Source organism: Nannospalax galili, unplaced genomic scaffold (assembly GCF_000622305.1).
Source record: "Nannospalax galili isolate Female #2095 unplaced genomic scaffold, S.galili_v1.0 scaffold312, whole genome shotgun sequence".
Taxonomy (NCBI): Eukaryota; Metazoa; Chordata; class Mammalia; order Rodentia; family Spalacidae; genus Nannospalax; species Nannospalax galili.
This window is the reverse complement of record NW_008335967.1, coordinates 1,409,210-1,427,023: the sequence shown is the minus strand read 5'-3', so window position 1 is coordinate 1,427,023 and position 17,814 is coordinate 1,409,210. Positions and strand designations below refer to the sequence as shown.

The 17,814-nt window shown below is 40.4% G+C and overlaps 1 protein-coding gene across 1 annotated transcript in view; it reads right to left on the bottom strand.

Moving 5' to 3' along the window:
• Positions 1–17,447, bottom strand: part of Lamb4 (laminin subunit beta 4) — a 100,461-nt gene extending 83,014 nt beyond the window's left edge. The window contains exons 1-7 of the mRNA XM_008830711.2: positions 17,414–17,447; positions 9,032–9,189; positions 5,692–5,827; positions 3,620–3,693; positions 1,713–1,901; positions 841–904; positions 252–463 (exon numbers count right to left, since the gene is read on the bottom strand). Coding sequence (XP_008828933.1) covers positions 252–463; positions 841–904; positions 1,713–1,901; positions 3,620–3,693; positions 5,692–5,827; positions 9,032–9,189; positions 17,414–17,447 — 867 coding nt within the window. The remainder of the gene's footprint in view (positions 1–251; positions 464–840; positions 905–1,712; positions 1,902–3,619; positions 3,694–5,691; positions 5,828–9,031; positions 9,190–17,413) is intronic.
• Positions 17,448–17,814: the final 367 nt, after the last annotated feature.

Sequence of the window (17,814 nt, the reverse complement as noted above, 5' to 3'; positions counted from 1 at the left end):
TTGTGCTACTTTGAAATCATAAATTTTAAGTTCTTTATAATTTTAACAATGCCCATAGGTGATGGAATTCACAGGCCCCTTTGCAACATAAGTGTAAAGTCCCAGGTGGCCTGTGAAGCCGTGATATTCGCTCCCCTGCAAAACTGGCACTAGGATTTGCTAACGTTCACATAGATGTCTGGTCTCATTTACAAGCAGGATAGGGAAAGTCAGGAGGGAGGGCTGGCTGCTCTTTTGGATGAATAACTCACCATTCCAGGAGGACTGAAAAAATCTCCCTGCACATTCTGAGGGTTGCATTTACTGGCGTGACCATTGCAAAAACAGCTTCCCTGAATGACCATCTCATACAGAGCATAGTAATATTTATCAAAGGAATCATTTTGTTTCCTTCCAAGTAAAGTGTCCCCAAGGGTATGGAGCTTGGTGAAGTTTATCCTCAAGTTTGTTAATGTTACAAGGTCTAGAGAAAAGAAAATAAAACAATGACTCAAAATGCATTTAAGCTGCATGGGGTCAAGGTGCTCTCCTGACTGACATCCCCTCAGCCTACCACAGAAATGAGATGACAAGAAACACTCCTGATGGGAAATTTAAAGACAAGATGGGGCTGGGCACGGTGGCGCATGCCTTTAATTCCAGCACTTGGGAGGCAGAGGCAGGCAGATCTCTGTGAGTTCGAGGCCAGCCTGGTCTCCATAGTGAATTCAGGCCAGCTGTGGCTACAGGGAAACCCTGCCTCAAACAAAAGACCAAAAAAAAAAAAACAAAAAAAAAAAAAAAAAAAAAAAAAAAAAAAAAAAAAAAAGACAAGATGGGAAAATATAACACAATCCATACCCTGGATATGGAGGCTGTAAGGGTTTTCTATTTCAAAACTGGGATCCAGAACTTTTAAAACAACCTGTAAGACAAACACAGGTAAATTCATAGTGTAGCACTCTAAAATATAGCAGTCTAATTTCCTTTTAGAGAAGAGAGCTTGACTTTGCCAAAAGGCTGAACATTTGCCTCCCAGTTGGTGCAGGCTGTGCGTTACTTGGGTTCTGTGTAACTACTAACACATGTGACTGAGGGATTCAGAAGCTGCTGCTGGCTCTTGATGCACAGGTGTGTGTGTGTGTGTGTGTGGACAGAGAAGGTGACACTGAGGGGACACTGAGGGGAAGCTCTGCTGGGTTAGGACTGAGTGGTGGATAAATCAGAGAGCCACCACCAACTTGGACTGGCAGGGATGGCTGGACCTGTCTTCTGCCACCGGTTCTTTCTTCTCTTCCTGGTAACAACACCCGCCAATCCTACTTGTGCCCTGACCTTCTGCCAGTCACCAGCTTTGTGCAGACAGATGTTCCTGGAAAGTCCACCAGGGCAGTTTACACAGCAGGCAGTGGGGAGAGCCAGCCAGGGGCTGCTGCTGGCTGAGTGGCTGTTTTGCAAAGCTTGGAAATAGGTGGTTTTCCTTCCTCTCTACCAGGGTGCTCAGTTTAGATTTTAGGCCTATTCACCCTCAGCTGAGCAGACCAGTGTAGGGCTACTTCTGATAATACATTTATTATTTATTATTTGGGACTCTTTGATTTAGACACTTTCATTTAAAAAACAGCCCAAATTACATTACAGTAAATACTATCTCAATTTATTATAAAATTTAAGCTAATCATATTAAAAATGTTTAATTTATAATAAAATAAACCCAGGGAAAGCAGTGGTACCTCGCCACCAGTGGAGGGTTCAGTATCTGAGTATCTGGAGTCGCAAACCAGGTCTTCCACTCCTTGGGCCTGGCCAGCGTTGATGCCAGGAAAGGAGGCCATACAGTCTTTTGCAAAATATTTGAGCACTTTCCACGTGTGCCCAAAGTCCGTAGAACGTTCTACTAACATTGCAGCAGGCCGAAAAGTCTGTAAAAATAATGTGCACCTTGTAATAGTCCCCAAAGACAGATATGATTATGACTATCTACTTTGAACATTCACATTTAAAGCATTGCTTTAATTCTATTTTTTCAAATTTTATGCATATCTTTTAAAATATACTGTGCAATTGATACACCTAGCTCTCATTCCAATAAGTAGACATGCATTTGTGAATACATATTTTGTCCTCGGAATCTAGTTACACTTTGAAAATACTATGGCTGTATGAATTATTAATGAAAGAAAATGGCATATAAATTGAAAAGCTAATGTTATTTATATTTTTCAGCATTTTACTCTGGATCCCTTTGCCTAGGATACTGTTCCTCAGGCAAACTCTTCTACATCTTTGAAAATCCATTTATGAAGTTTGTATCGATTGCTTAGAGTGGATTGAACCTCTTTAAATTCCCTGACATCTAACCACACCCCCATTTCTACACTTACTACTATGTATTACAATTTTCTGTTTATTTGTGCTTATCCATACTAGGGGGTAAATAAGTTCTTTGGAGCAAAGACTGGTGATTTAAAAGAAAATTAATCATTTTATTTTATATTCATTTTTTCAATTACTATAAACTAGTACTTAGGACTTACCTCAAAGCTAGATTTTTAGTGAGTGATTAAAAGAGACTGTAGAGGGGCTGGAGAGATGGCTCAGCAGTTAAGAGCCCTGGCCGCTCTTCCAGAGGACCCGACTTTGAGTCCCAGCATCCACATGGCAGCTAAAAACCATCTGTAACTCCAGTTCCAGTGGGTCTAATATCCTCTTCCCGTCTCCAAAGGCATTAGGCACACATGCAGTACATATACAAATGTGCAGGCAAAACACTCATAAAATAAAAATGAATCTTAAAAAAGGAGAGACTGTGTGGGGCTGGGGAGATAGCTAAGTTGATAAAGTGCTTGCCTGCAAGCATAAACACCTGAGTTCAACCCCCAAAAAACCATGTTAATAAAAGGCAGGCATGGCAGCGCTGGCTTATATCTCAGCACTGGGGAGGCAGAGATAGGAAATAGCCTCCAGAGTCTCACTGACCAGCCAGTCTAGCCTTCTTGGTGAGTTCCAGACCAGAGAGAGACTGTCTCAAAAAGGAAGAAGAAAAGTGCATGGCACCAGAGGACAGATACCTGAGGTTGTCCTCTGGCCTCCACATACATAAGCACACATGTGTATGTATACCCGCACATACACATGCACCCCTCACATGAACACTGGACTCATACACACACACCTCTTGGTGACATTCTTTCCTAAACAATTTCTAGCTCCCGTCATTTTCTCCTAAGGATTTTTCTTCACCAGGTGTGGTGGTACACACCTTTAATCCCAGCACTCAGGAGGTAGAGGCAGGCAGATCTCTGTGAGTTCAAGGCCAGCCTGGTCTACATATGGAGTTCCAGCACAGCTGGGGCTACAGGGAAACCCTGCCTCAAAAAGACCATAAAAAAAAAAAGGATTTTTCTTCTAGCTCTAGTCACCCCAGTACTTGAAGTTTCTCTCATCTCTGTCCTCTAAGATTAAAAACAATTTAATCATATAATCAAACAATGTTTTCTTTTTCAGTTAATTCAAGAACAAAACCCAGGTGACAAAACTTGATCTTTGTTCTCTGCAAGGAAGCCAGGAAGTCAAATTTCGGGTTGACACCATGCATTTTGGCAGTGAAGGGGGCAGCAGGTCTACCAGCTGTCTGTACCTTAAAGGTCAGAATGAGGTGGCTGAATTGGAACAGTGCCTCCAGGTCCAATCTGATGCTGACATGGTCAAGACCTAAAGAAAAATCAGCAAGAAGATGGTAATTCTGAGATGCCCATTTACCAAGTCACTTTGCCGTGGCTTCTCTGAAATTCGGTCCCTGTGGAATCACATGCTTTCCTGTCTGTGGCTCGTGTCCCAGGAGATCCACAGCAGAGCAGCATAGGTTCACCCCAACTGTCAACATGCACAGCTTGGTGGCAACTCACCCCACCACTGTGTGGCAGCCCCACACACTCCCCAGGGAGCTCCTGGCCATTTCCAATGGGTCCAAAGGGGGTTCATTTCCTGAATGACATGAGCTAGAGCTAGCAAACCAGAGCATGCTGAAAGACAACACAGCCTTTTCTGAACAGCTGCTAACAGTCACTGAAGATACATTTTTGTCACTTGACATAAAACACAACTTGGACTGTTCCCCTTGGAGTGGAGCTCTGTGGGCCTCTCTGTGATTGAGGAGATGTCTAAATCCTGCCAGGACTTTGCAGTGAGCATCTGCCCTGTGCTGGCTCCACTGAGGCCTAAAGATCTCTAGAGGAGCACTACTCCAACAGAAGCAAAGTCAGATTATAATCTAAGAATTTCTAGTAGCTACATTTAATGAGGGAAAAATAGGTAGATTGACTTTTAATAATATAATCAAACCATATAAAATGGCTTCAATATTCTAAAAATTACTAATGCTTCATTATATATTTCCTCCCAGATTCCATCTTAGACATCAGGGGATTTTCACACTGGCAGCACATCTCTGTGTTGATTGGCCATGTTTCAAGTGCTCAGCAGCTACACACAACTTGAGGCCATTGGATTGGGCAGTGCAGCCCTGGAAGCTGGTGGTCTTCTGTGACTAGAGGCCCTGTTACAGTTCTGAGGGAGTAACTTGGGAAAGCTTTGCCCCACAGCCACATTCCAGGTAAGGTTCCACATTGCTCTGCTAGGATGTCTGCTTTCCCTCTCTAAAGTGCTTTGTGGAGAATCTTCCTTCGTATAGTCAGCACTGTCAGAGGGGCATTCATGTTGTAAGAAGTGTGACCAATGCTGGACATGTGGAATAGAAGAGATGCTAGTAAAAACAGAGAGCATTCATCAGTGAGGATGGGGGACTGTTGCAAAACCAAAGCGATATCTGGGATCCCTGGGGATCAGCTAAAGGAGACGGCAGTAGCAAACACATCCACATCAAGTGGATGACATATAAAGATAGCTTCACAGTACGCTTGCCTTAAACTATTTTAAATAGTATGATTATTTCAGTTTTGTTCTAACTAGAGTGTTCTAAAAGAAGTATATTTAGAAGTCTGAATAGAGATATTAGAGTCCAAAGAGTCACACAGAGATGTAGTGAATAGAATAATTTTGTGCTCAAAGTTGAAAGGCCATCGGGGGTGAGGAAACCTCCACTGGGGAGGCTCCATGTGGATGGAAGGGTGCTTAGGCCCAGAAGACCCTTGGCTGGGGTGTGGCAAGAGGAATGCCTTGCCAGGTCCACACTCATAATAAGGCTCTAAGAAATACAAACGATCAGGGCCAGCGTGGGACTCAGCATCACCACTGCTCATGGATAAAGGCATGAATCCAGGAAGAAAAGTCTTACTCAGCAGCCAATTCTCCTTCCAATTCAAAATTTACATTAATCTCTGACTTGCAGAGAGAACTGTCCCATCTCCCTGTCTCCTCACATGTCTGGTGGTGGTCATTCTCAGCATGTTTCATATTAAGCTGAATTTACTAAATACTTCATAAATATTCTTTTATTTTTAAACAAAGAACAAAGGATACAGAGATATTTTCTTCCCCCACATGGAAAGAGTGAAGCATTCTGAGTGATATGCTTAAAATACACTGAGATTTCTCTAAAGGGAGATATTCTTTCTTACAATTTGTTCCTATATGAAGCGCCTCGTTTCTGGAGGATAACATCTGGCTGTGACATTCATAAAAGTCACATAAGGAGAAAGGAGCCCTATTAAATACGAAGAAATGAAAAATTGGAAAGGACTTTATTCATACCATTTTCAGATTGCCACCATTTCTTTTCTCGGTCTGGTGCAAAACTCGTAATTACATTCTCAATGGTGTGGCTGTTGGGCTGGGTGTGGGCATCATACGGGGCTCGGGAGTCACAGACAAAGCATTTTTGTTCCCCCTGGAAAACACCATCGTTAAAAGAGTTATGCTGATCTGAATTAAAAAACAAGCTGTCCTTACTATATTTACTCTTCCAACCTGGCTAAAAATAAAAAAGCAGAGGAAATAACAAGACATCACTTTTTCCATCAATAAGTACTTAAATACAATAGCAAAGTAAGTTAAGATATGAGATAGAGATTTTATAAATTTGTAAGTTTGAGGAAAAAAAAATCTCCAAATTCATATAGACTAATATTCTCTCATTTAAGAGGTACTTTGGAAGTTTCTTTTAAATGACAGAGGATTATTTAGAGCATTCTTTTTGAATGTGAATTATTTCCCTCAGCCAATAAAAGGACTATTTGGCAAGGAATCAATGAAATGGCTGGTTCTAGCTTATCTGTTACCACCACCTCGTTCCGCTCAGGTTTTATAGGATTTTTGGTAGGAAAGCTTCCATGGCAAACATCTTTATGTTACACTTGTAAACTTAGGAAAGGGATTTTCATGAAGATCACAACAAAGAGGCCTACCCTCCTGTCTTGCAGTCTAGAAGGCCTTACTGATAAACAGGAATGAGTTTTGCAGAAGGCCTTACTGATAAACAGGAATGAGTTTTGCATAGGTTGGGGTTTCAAAGATGGTAACAACCAAGCCTGGCCTTTACACTTGCTCAATGAATGTGTTCACTTGTGGCTGGTCTCAAATTTCTAAAGAGCTCCACAAAGGTTTCTAAAAGACTTTCAATGGTCTCAATTGTTCTTGACCAATATTGGGAAGACTCAGAAGGTGAGTTTCATAAAGCTTCTAGGAAGTAGCTGTTCACTGCAATCTTCCGTGTCAGAAATCAGCTACAATCGCATTGGTCCTTGGCAGTGGGCACTCAGTAAACGCTGTTTGACTGTGTGTCCTTATGGGCTTCCAGGCCCAGGTGTGGTCTGGACAGGCCACTTTGTTTTATTCCTACCTGTTGTCACTTTGTTTACTAGGCTCAAGCCACACTTGATTCTTGCTCTTCTTCAAGTATACTGAGAACTTTTTGCCATGGAGTTGGCACAGGCTAGTCTCTGTTCCAAATACTCTCACTTTCTCTTCTTTTATATCCACATTTAAATGGCAACCTCTCAAAGAGACTCTTTTTGGCCCTTTCTAAAATGCTGGCACCTCCCCACCTCATGGTCTTCTGCCGCCCTCTATCCTCAACCTTATTTCATACATTTCCTAAATCATTTTGGGGGTGAGGCTCAAGCCCAGAGCATGTACTAGGCAAACACCCTACCACCTAGCTTTATCCCAAGCCCTATTTCCTAAATATCTATTGGTACTTGAGACCATATCACATAGTAGTTCATTTGTTGTCTGTCTCCAAGGTTACACTTTAAGCTCAACAAGAACAGGGGCATTATTTATTGCTATGTCTATTACCTTGAATAGTATTTTTCCTACAGTAGCTGCTCAATAAAATTTGCTGACTCGAATGAGTGTTGGTTTTAATGAATGTTTCAGCTAGAGTCTTCCAAAGTGAAAAAAAAACCCCTCTAAGAAGGGCATTTTAGAATCACTTGTTAAATATATCTTATTATTAAAGACTCAAATGTCCTTTGAATAGTATGAGGTGCTATATGCTAGATCAATTCTTCAAGTAAGTAAGCTTGTCCCAGACCTCCCAGAACAGCAGAAGCCTGTGATCCCATCAAAACACGCCACATCTTCAAAGTATTTCCAACAATACTTTGAAAGTACTGGGGAAGTGTTTAACCTTAGCTCTTATAGGCTGTTCTTCTACAAACACTTTAGAGGTATAGTCTATGCTAGGATCACTGCAGAGGAGGCTTCATGGTGGCCAGTAGATGTGGGCGACCCAGTGTGGGTGATGCACAGGTCTGTACTGATGTGTAGATCCTGAATATGTTTAGCTAGGTAGCTCTTTCTCAGATAACTGGTGGGGAAAAACATTGTGTGCTGCACAAATGTTTATCTAGATTAGTAGCCATAGTCAGACTTACTATTGCTTGTCAGTCTGAGATATTTTGAGGTTTCCCTTGTTCTTGGCTCTAAACTTTTCTAAGATTTCTGAATATTTTTTTAGACAAAATGAGCTTATACCTTTAGGTTTTCATTTACTGCTTTTTGGTGGTGTAACTTTGAGCTAGAGGACCAGTCATGTTTCTTTATTGGCAGAGCAGTTGGCTCCTGGCAGCAGTAAGCAAAGCCAGGGACTGAAGAACAGGTGGGTGGTGCTAGTGTTGGGTTCTAATACTAGAGTGGAGAATCGTTTCTTTGTATAGAGGCCCTGGACTTAGCAGTCAGTTGAATGGCCATCCATCCCACACGGTCTAGAATTGAGCAAAGTTTTCTACCATGTAATTTCCTTGTATATGTAGAGAATTACTTTTTTTTTCTTTACCTAAGTGCTTCCTAAACTTAGAACAGTGCTAAGCACTGTATTGTCTCTATTTATTTATAATCATCATCTTTTACTAGAATCCAATTAGAATACAATGTATTTCATAGAGACCTAAACAAGTTGCCTTAAGTAAACAATACATGGAAAAGCCTGGTCCCTAACATTAGGCTCATATCCAACTTCCTTCCTGCACATCCTCTCATTTAAGGGGTGGACGCGATGGCCTCGGGGCTTTCATCAGGTATGACACTTAGATAACCTTTGATGCTTGTTCTGCTGCTGGTCCACAGGGAGGAAAACCCCCCGAAAAGTCACCAGCCCTTTAATAAAACTAGTTCTTAAAGGTGGGGGGGGGCACAAAACATGTTCATGCTGGGAATTTATGGGTTTTAGATAATCCAGTTTCCAAGTGGTATGAGGTTGGTGTGCAATCTATTCAAAGTTCTATACTTTGTTCCTGTCTAGCTAAGGTAGAGCCATGGGGACTCATGCTCGGCATGTTTTTTTTTTTTTTTTTTAATCTTTACAGAAGGAGTTAATTATGTTCAATTTTTGGGAGTGACTAGGGCGGCCAAGTAGACCAGTAGGTTTTATAGTAATTCCTTTCAGAGACTGAACCAAAATGACTTTCCTGTCTAATTCTGAAAGGAACAGGAAATGGAAATTGGGTTTCCTAGACTTTGGGTTTTATTGCCTGTGTCAGCTCCAGGAGCATTTTCTCCCTTTGTGTTGGCTGAGTGGTCCTAGATATGTCCCTCAAGATATGCACCATTGATTCAATAATGCCCAGCAGTAAACAAGGAACCAACCCACCTCCAGGTAGCTGAGGATGCAATATTTCTGAGCTCCATTCAGTCCACAAGTAGAAGATGCTGTAAGTTGTGCGCTGCGTCCCACAAGGAGATTCCCAGGGGCAGGATGGCAGGTACCCCTGCTGCATTCGTCTGGAGCTCCTAAGTAACTGAGCCAGCCTTGAACACAATAGAAACAGCTGTGTAGAAGGTAGCCCCAGGATAGTCTGGGACTTCAAAAAGCAACCAGTTAAGCTGGAAAGTTAAGAGTTCTTTTACTTAAATTTATTTATTTATATTTTATGTGTATGAGTGTTTTGCCTGCATATATGTAAGTGAACCAGGTGTGTGAAATGCCTGTGGAGGCCAGAAGAGGGTTATTTGATCTTCTGAAATTGGAGTTACAGACAGTTGTTAGCCACCATGTGAGTGCTGGGAACCAAACCCAGGGCCTCTGCAAGAACAGCCAGTGCTTTTAACCACTGAGCCATCTCTCCAGGCTCTCCTTTACTTTTAATATCAGATCTGTGGCTCTTTAAGTGCCTGGTTATGGATGCTGTTGGTGCCCTCAGCGTGATGGCAATTCCCAGCATTGGCTATCACATGACCTGTGTCTCCTTTTCCCAACATGGGGCAGCCTGTATCTAATGACTGATGGATACAGGCACTTATTTATATGTTTATTCAGCAATGGGCAAAGATACATCTTACCTTTAAGTCTGTTACTATATAAGGAGTATTCCCAGTTTTGCCTGCTGGGTAGTATTAGGTATAATAATTTATAAGTCTCAGTTTATCCAAATACAGATTTTAATGAATGGTAAGTGCTTCTAAAATGTGAAGTGACCTCTAGATTATCAGAATTCTCCATCAAAAAGTGACATTGAGGACAAAGCATTTGGGAGCTGCTGCATCCTATGGGAGTAAGCTTTTCTCTTGGTTTTTCCCTGGGGCACTTTAGCAAAGGCCCTGAAAAATTCTTCTCTGAAAAAGCAAAACCAAATATCTTTAAAATCATTTAATCTAACAATTCTCAAATATATTTCACAGGGACTTTTAAAAAAGTACAATATTCCATGCAACTCTAGAGAAACACTTTAGAAAATACTAAACTCGATTTTATTCTTCACATCTTCTGTTCAACTGAATTCAAAGACGAATTTTATGAGATGATTTCAGATGTTAATCACACATAATCTATTTTCTCTGGAGTGTTTTATATATTGCCTGCCATTCTCTGAGCATAACTACTGTTACCATCTTTGTGTGTGTGTGTGTGTGTGTGTGTGTGTGTGTGTGTGTGTGTGTGTGTGTGTGTGTAGGCCAGGGGTCAACCTTGGGTGTTAATCCTCAGGAGCCATCTACCTTATTTTTTGAGACAGGGTCTCTCGTTGGTCTGAAGCTTGATGATTCCTCTAGGTTGGCTGGCCAGCAAGGCCCCAGGATCCACCTGTCTCTGTCTGTCTGGCACTGTTAATACAAGAGTGCTGGGTTTACAAGTACTAGAGTATATTGAAGATGGAAAGATGGAAGGTTAGCTGAAGAGGGGATTCCATTTGTGTAGCTGTGGGGAAATTGACATCTATGTTTGGGTGAAACTTACTTTTCTGTGTTTTGACTGTTTTGGGGTTACCTACATTCCTGTAAATATCCTCACTCATGTGCCTCTAAATCAGCCTATTGAACTGGTTCACCAAACTGGACTGTGTGGAATCCATGGACCTATTGTTGGTGCCCTATCTAGGGTAACAAGACATTTGTTCAGATCTTCCTAGGAAAAGCTAACACAACACTTACCTAGTATAACATATATGGCTTTGTGTGCACAAATCTTAACAATATTTGAGAACTATTGTTAGATAAAGAAAATGAGGAAAGACTGGAGAGATGGCTCAGCAGTTAAGAGCACTGGCTGCTCTTGCAGAGGACCCCGGTTGTGTTCCTAGAACCCACATGGCAGCTAACAACCATCCTTAACTCCAGTTCCAGGGAATCTGGTGTCCTCGTCTGGCCTCCTCGGGTAATGCATACACAAAATGCACACATATATAATAAATATTTAATTTATTTTATACACATAAAGTAAATTAAATATTTATAAAAATAAAACAAGGAAAATCTTTGCAAATGGATGAATTTGAGTCATTGTTAGTTAACTGTTAAATCTCTGTATGTGTTGGTGTGGGTGTCAAGTAGTCTGAATTATTTCTTGCCATTAATAGACAGGCTAATTGGGAAGTCTGAATAAAAATAAATAGAATCTTACTGGAATTAAGATATGAAGTTAGCACACACAAAGTTGAATGTGGGGTGAGCAAGAGTCCAGTGTACTATTTAGTGAATAGCTATTTATAGAAATAGTTGTTTCTTCTTTTAAAATGTATATTTGAATAGGAGAGTTCAGTATCATTTCTACTTCAGCTAAAGGACTAGAGCCCTGCTTGGTCCTGGAGGCCAGTTCTAAACCCTAGTTTTCTCTTGATTACAATTCAAATTGTAGTCACAATAATTTTACAAAAATAAAGTAGCCTCTAGATGGATAAGCACAGGACTTTGAATAACTGAAAAAATAAAAAATAATAAAAGAGAAAGACTTACTATCTCTTACTCTTTTTGAAAAATTTATTTATTATTTTTATTTTGTGTGTATGAGTGTATTGCCTGCATGCATGTAAGTGCACCTGTGTCATGCAAGGCCCACGGAGGTCAGAAAATGACATCAGATCCCTGGAACTGGAGTTACTGATGGTTCTTAGCCACTATGCATTTGTTGGAATTCGAACCCAGGTCTTCTGCAAGAACAGCCAGTGCTCTGAACCACTGAGCCATCTCTCCAGCCCCTTACTCTTAATATCTTTCTGATATTAAGTCTTGCTTTATGGCTGTAGAAAACATGAGCTTTAAACTCTTGTCAATGGAACAGGATATGGAACCCAGAAATAGACACAAATATAACCCACCAACTTTTGAGGGGCAAAAAGCAATTGATGGATGGGGAATGCCGCCAGAGCAATTAAACATCCCTAGGCAAAAGATGAACCACAAGTGCAAGCTCACGCCTTACATAAATAAAGTGTATTATGGACTTAGAGTGAAACTGTAAAATTGCTATAAAACACAGGAAAGAATCTTTGAGTCTTAGGGCTAGGCAAAGAACTTTTAGAACTGATAATGTATGACCCACAAAAGCAAAAATCAGAAAATGAGACCTTATCAAAACTCAAAACTTTTGCTTTGAGAACCACCTGCTGAAGAGGGGAACAGGGAAACAATAAATTGAGAACAGAACTTCAAACCACATATCCAACAAAGCTCATTTGTCTAGGGTATATGAAGAAATTCCAAAGCTCAGCATTAAAAAGCCGATTGGACCACCTCCCATCCCCCAAAGGCTCAAGGATCATCATGGCAAGGGGGCAGAAAGATTGTAAGAACCAGAGGGAGTAGGTGTCTGTAGTAAAACAGTATTTGCCAGACATGGCAGCACAGTGGTCCACACAAATCCACAGCAGCTGGGACTGCACACATACAAGACATGCACATGATCAAGCCAGACAAAATCCCAACATGGAAAGGGGAGGGCTCATGAAGCCCCATTGCTATTTGAGGAACTATTGATGGTTTATGGTTGTTGTGGGAGGGAGAGTCAGCTTTCTTCAGGATGCCTGCCCTGAGAGACTCCTCATGCTCCAGTGGAAGTTCCCACACTCATGCACATATAGGCAGCACTAAGTGGATTCAATTGGTATTGAAAAAAGAGAAAGCACATGAGTTAGGAGGGAAAAATAGTGGGGGATAAGGGAAGAAATGGACGGGAGGGAATGGGAGGAGTAGATTTGATCCAAATATGTTGTATACAAATATAAATATTAAAATAACAAGCAAATGAAATAAAAACCAATAGCACTGGAGAGATGGCTCAGTGAGGAAGAGTTCCTGCTGTACAAGCATGAAGACCTACATTCAGATCTCAGCAGCCATGTAAAAAACTGGGTGTGGCCATATGCATGTCCAGCTGCAGTGCTGGGAATGGGCAGTAGACATGGAAGGATTGTTGGGCTTTCTGGTCACAGCCTAGCTCCAGGTTCAGTGAGAGACCCTATCTCAAGGGATTAAGGCAGACATTGATAGAGCAGGACACCAGACATCCTCCTCTGGCCTCCAAAAATGCATCTGCACATATGTGCACATATATGTGTATACATCAGAGATGGGGATGTAGCTCAGTGGCAGAGTATTTACCTAGCAGGTTACTTTGAACCTCAGTACTGTAACAACAATGAAAGGAAGGCAGGAAGGAAGCCCAGCAAAGCAACAATAACGATGAGAAAATGGTAAACAACATGGACAGATAATTCATTGAGAAAGATATACTGACGGTAAATAAGCACATTTTTAGCTCTTAAATAATAAATGAAAATCATATCACAGTGAGATATTATTATATGCCTACCAAAACAGTAAGATATTATTATATGCCTACCAAAATAGCTAAAATAAAAACCAGTGGTAACCCAGATGTTGATGGAGGATGTGGGAAACTGAATCCCGCACACCTTTCTAGTGGGAATATAAAATGTTTACAGGCACTCTGGAGAAAGGTATGGTAATTTCTTACAAAACTATGGTTCTCATCAACCAAAGAGTTATCTATATCTATCCCAGTCAAACTGCAACTTATATTCACACAAAACCCTGCATAAAACATCTATAGCATCTTTATTCGTAATTGCCAAAAAAAAAAAAAAAAAAAACCCTGGAAACAATCTAGATGTTCTTCAATGGGTGAATGGTTAAACACGTTATTGTATATCCATACTATGATGTAGTGCTTAGCAAGGAAAAGGATCAGACCATGAATAGCCAGTGACACAACTTAGATGAATCTCAAAGGAATTGTGTTAAGAAAGGTTACATGTTGCATACTTCCGCTGACATATTTATACAGATGGAGAGCAGATCTACAATTGTTGGAGGCTAGGGAGGCAAGGAGGGAGGCATAGCTAAACAGAGTAGTACTAGGGATCCTTGAGGTGATAAAACTTCTGTATCATGACTGTAGCAATCACCATATGATTCTGTATGTGATAAAATTACACAGAATAAAATACATATTCATATATGAGTACATGTCAAACTGGTGAAATCTGGAGGTAGGGAGATGTCACATGAGCATGAAGATCTGCATTTGGAGCCCAGCACCCATACAAAAAGCTAGGTGTGGTGGTGCATGCCTATAACCCCAGTGCTGGGGGTAAGGGAAGGATCCCAAGGATTTAGTGAGAGACCCTGCCTCAAAACTGAGGTGGAGAGCAATTAGGAAGACATTTGATGTTGATCTCAGGCTTTCATATGCAGGGGCACACACATGAACAAATATATTCCCCCTCCAAAAAAAATCCTGGTGAAATTTGAATAAGATGGTGATTGCATCAATGACAATTTCCTGGTCATGACATTGTACTGTGGTTATGCATGATTTTACCACTGAGGAAAACCGGGTGAAGGGTACACAGATCTCTCTGCACTATTTCTCACAACTGTGTAGGAACTTATAAAGACTTCAAAATAAAAAAGTAGACAGACTCCTCAAATAGAGAAAATCACTCCATCAGCCTCTGAATGTTGAGGCAAGTAATTCTGACACTCTAAGGAAACATGCACATGACATACATTCCATCTGCTCTTAGGTGCTTTTCCCTTGAGACATAAACATGTATATCGTGTTTTATTTGAGAAGATAAGAGCCAGAGGATGGCCTGTAATGAAAAATAATTGCCATGCTGTGAAGTAAGCTTTGCTTCTCCTCCCACTTCTCAGTTACAAAAGGGAGAGGATTTTTTCCACGGACTTGTTTTACATTTAATGAATTTCTTTCTTTCATTCTGACCTCTCAAATCACAGGCCCCTGAAAATAGTGCTCTTTCTCCGAAGCACTCGTTCTCATAGACCCTGATCTATGGATGTGCTCATTCTGTGACTATTATCAGACACAAAGAACTTGCAGATAGATAATGAATTCTACAACTAAGAATATTATATAATGTCTCCCCTCTCAGAGTTACTAAATGGCAGTTGGAACAGGGAATTGCTTATCTGTGCCTCACTACAGGGATTACTATTGTAAATCAAAACCATAATATTTCTTTCTTTGAGCTACCTGTGTGCAGAAACTTAACTTCATGATATAATCTTTTGTGGTACAATAAATTATACTGATTACTGTGAATTTTCCTTTTTATTCATCTAACAAATTAAATCCTTATCTATTTTTATTTCCCGGGCATGGTACCCAGAATCGACAGCTATTGAGAAGTTTGGACTGCCATAAACAGAGACTTTTAAAAACAAGGTATAGTTTTGTTGATGGTATGTGTGGATTAACTAAGATTTCCCTTCCAGGGATTTATTCTTTTAGACAAGTTGCATCCTGAATTATTGTACTGGAGTTGTTACCACAGAGAATTAGCATGTTTTTGTAACTTGACTTGGCCGAACTTGTTACAATCAGATGCATACTTTTCAGAAGAACACTCCAGGGCTTACAGAAATTGAATTGTCATTCCTGCAGTAGAACAAGTGCAGATACGAAATTTTAGTCTACCCTACTTCACACAGAATGGCTAGAAACATAAGTGACGGGAGCTCCATGTCTGAATTTAGACTCAGTGAGATCTTTCTTGGGTTCAGGTTGTCAGTTGCCAGATTATTACATCAGTAAGAGGTTGGGCTTGAGTCAAGGGGCTAAAGATGTTTATATCATTGAACAATAATGCATTCCTTGAAAACGGCATAGGAGATGAAGATAGAACACTATTAAAATGAATTTAGAAATAAAATATTAAAACTGAAACAAAAATGTGCAGCAAATCTTCTCTAAGGTGAAGGATCACTTTGTAGAATAACTGCCATCATGTAGCTTTTCTATTCAATAATTTTGCATGTTGTTACAGTTTTCCTTACTGTGTAAAATGCTTTCAAACACACTAGGGTTCATTTCAAAGTTTTAGAGGATGACGGTGCACAGCATGTAGCTACACACTTTTAGATGTCAGGGGTGACACAAGAGTGCATGCTAGATAAAGTTCTTACTTTGTATATAATCCCCCAAACATGGAGGACGCAAGGAACTTTGGGTGATTCATTCTCCTCTTCCTGGGTCAGAATCCTCATAGTGTTTTGATAGGCTCCAATATTTATATAAATGACTGTAGTCAAACTACCAACCAGAAAATGCCCCACTGATGACGTGTGGGCAAAGTACAAACAAGAAAACGCCCATACTAAGGATGTGTGGACCATCCTCCTGGGGAGTTTGACCTTAGGCAACTCTAGAGACTTGGCTTTGATTAGGGCAAATTAACTTTAGGAAACCAAGACCCACTACAATGAGGCCTTTTCTGACTAAGGTAATTAAGTTTTGAAGGTTTTCCTCTTAGAGAGTGGAGGCCCCTGTCTGAGGAGGGATCTCCCAGTAACCAGATTGGCTTGGGCCACTGCCAGAGGTAAGAGACAGAGGCCAGAGAAGGCGGAGTTAGTGTCTGTGGCCTCTTCTGAATTTTAGTTTCCAAAGAGAACATCCAAGGCAGCTGTATATTGAAATGGCTTTTTGGATGATGCAAGGTCAGATCCAAGCCTCCGGGTCCTCTGCTCTGGCTGGCCTATGTGTGTCTCACTCTCCCAGGCAGGGAATTTCCAGCAGAGTGCAAAGGAGCCCTCACCATTTGGAGCTTTTCTGTCCTCCATTACCACAACATAATGGGGAAATTACTTCAGGGTTTGGGAATGGAGAAATTAAGTGGCAAGATTCTGAAAGTTGGCTGCCCTGAAGAAGTTCAGCATGAATCTTTGAAGAAAAAGTTCAAAGCAATTTAGTTAGACTCGGTATCCAGAGGCCAGGCTGTTACAGAAAAATCAGGATCAAAGAGAGTAATTGTTAGAAACATTTTCTTTATTATTACTCAGCTTATTAGAGATAGCAGAAGCATGGGGAATTTGGCCTTTTAGCTTAGACCTGCTGCCTCCTTAGATGAGAGAATTGTACCAGAGAATTTTTCACAAGATTTCATCACTGGGACAAATGTTGCATTCAAACAGAGCCATTTTGAAAATGAAATGTATTGTATTTGTAAACTAAGAATCTGAAACTGTTTGCTGCTATTTGGCATCTTAATTTGCTTACTTATGTGCTGATAAATTAAGGGGTGATTAAAATAGGCATGCGTAGCCACCAAGTAGATATGTGCATGCATTTCCAGTTGTTTGACACAAGTTTACAACGGAAGAGTCATGTAAGTATAGATAGAGCATAGAAAAAATTGATATGCTTAAAATATACTTCTACTTAATGTTTTAGGACAATTCATTGCAACCAGAAAATGGATTTGACAGCCCCGATACTTACCAAGTTGTAGAATAAAGGTCAGCTGAAATTGCATTCTTTCATCAGTGAAGGATTAAAGTCAATTATGCTAGGTTAAAAAACGGTTAAAGTCAGTCACAGACAAAATCAGTCAGGGACATCATCAAATACAGTTTAAAAGCTTTCTCATTTAATTGCTCTTACCCTTCAGTGACACAAAAAGTCTACAACGCCCGGGTCTTATAAAAAAAAATAAGAGTGCATACAATTCTAACAAATATTTGTTTGCTATTAATATTTGTTGTTTTAAAACCACTGATTTTAACATTTGTCAGGAAACAATATGAAATATCATTTCCTCTGCTTTTAGCCTACTTTTTGCCCATTTTTGTTTAACTTTTTTTTCTAAAAATCACACAATGAATACATACTCACTGTAGACA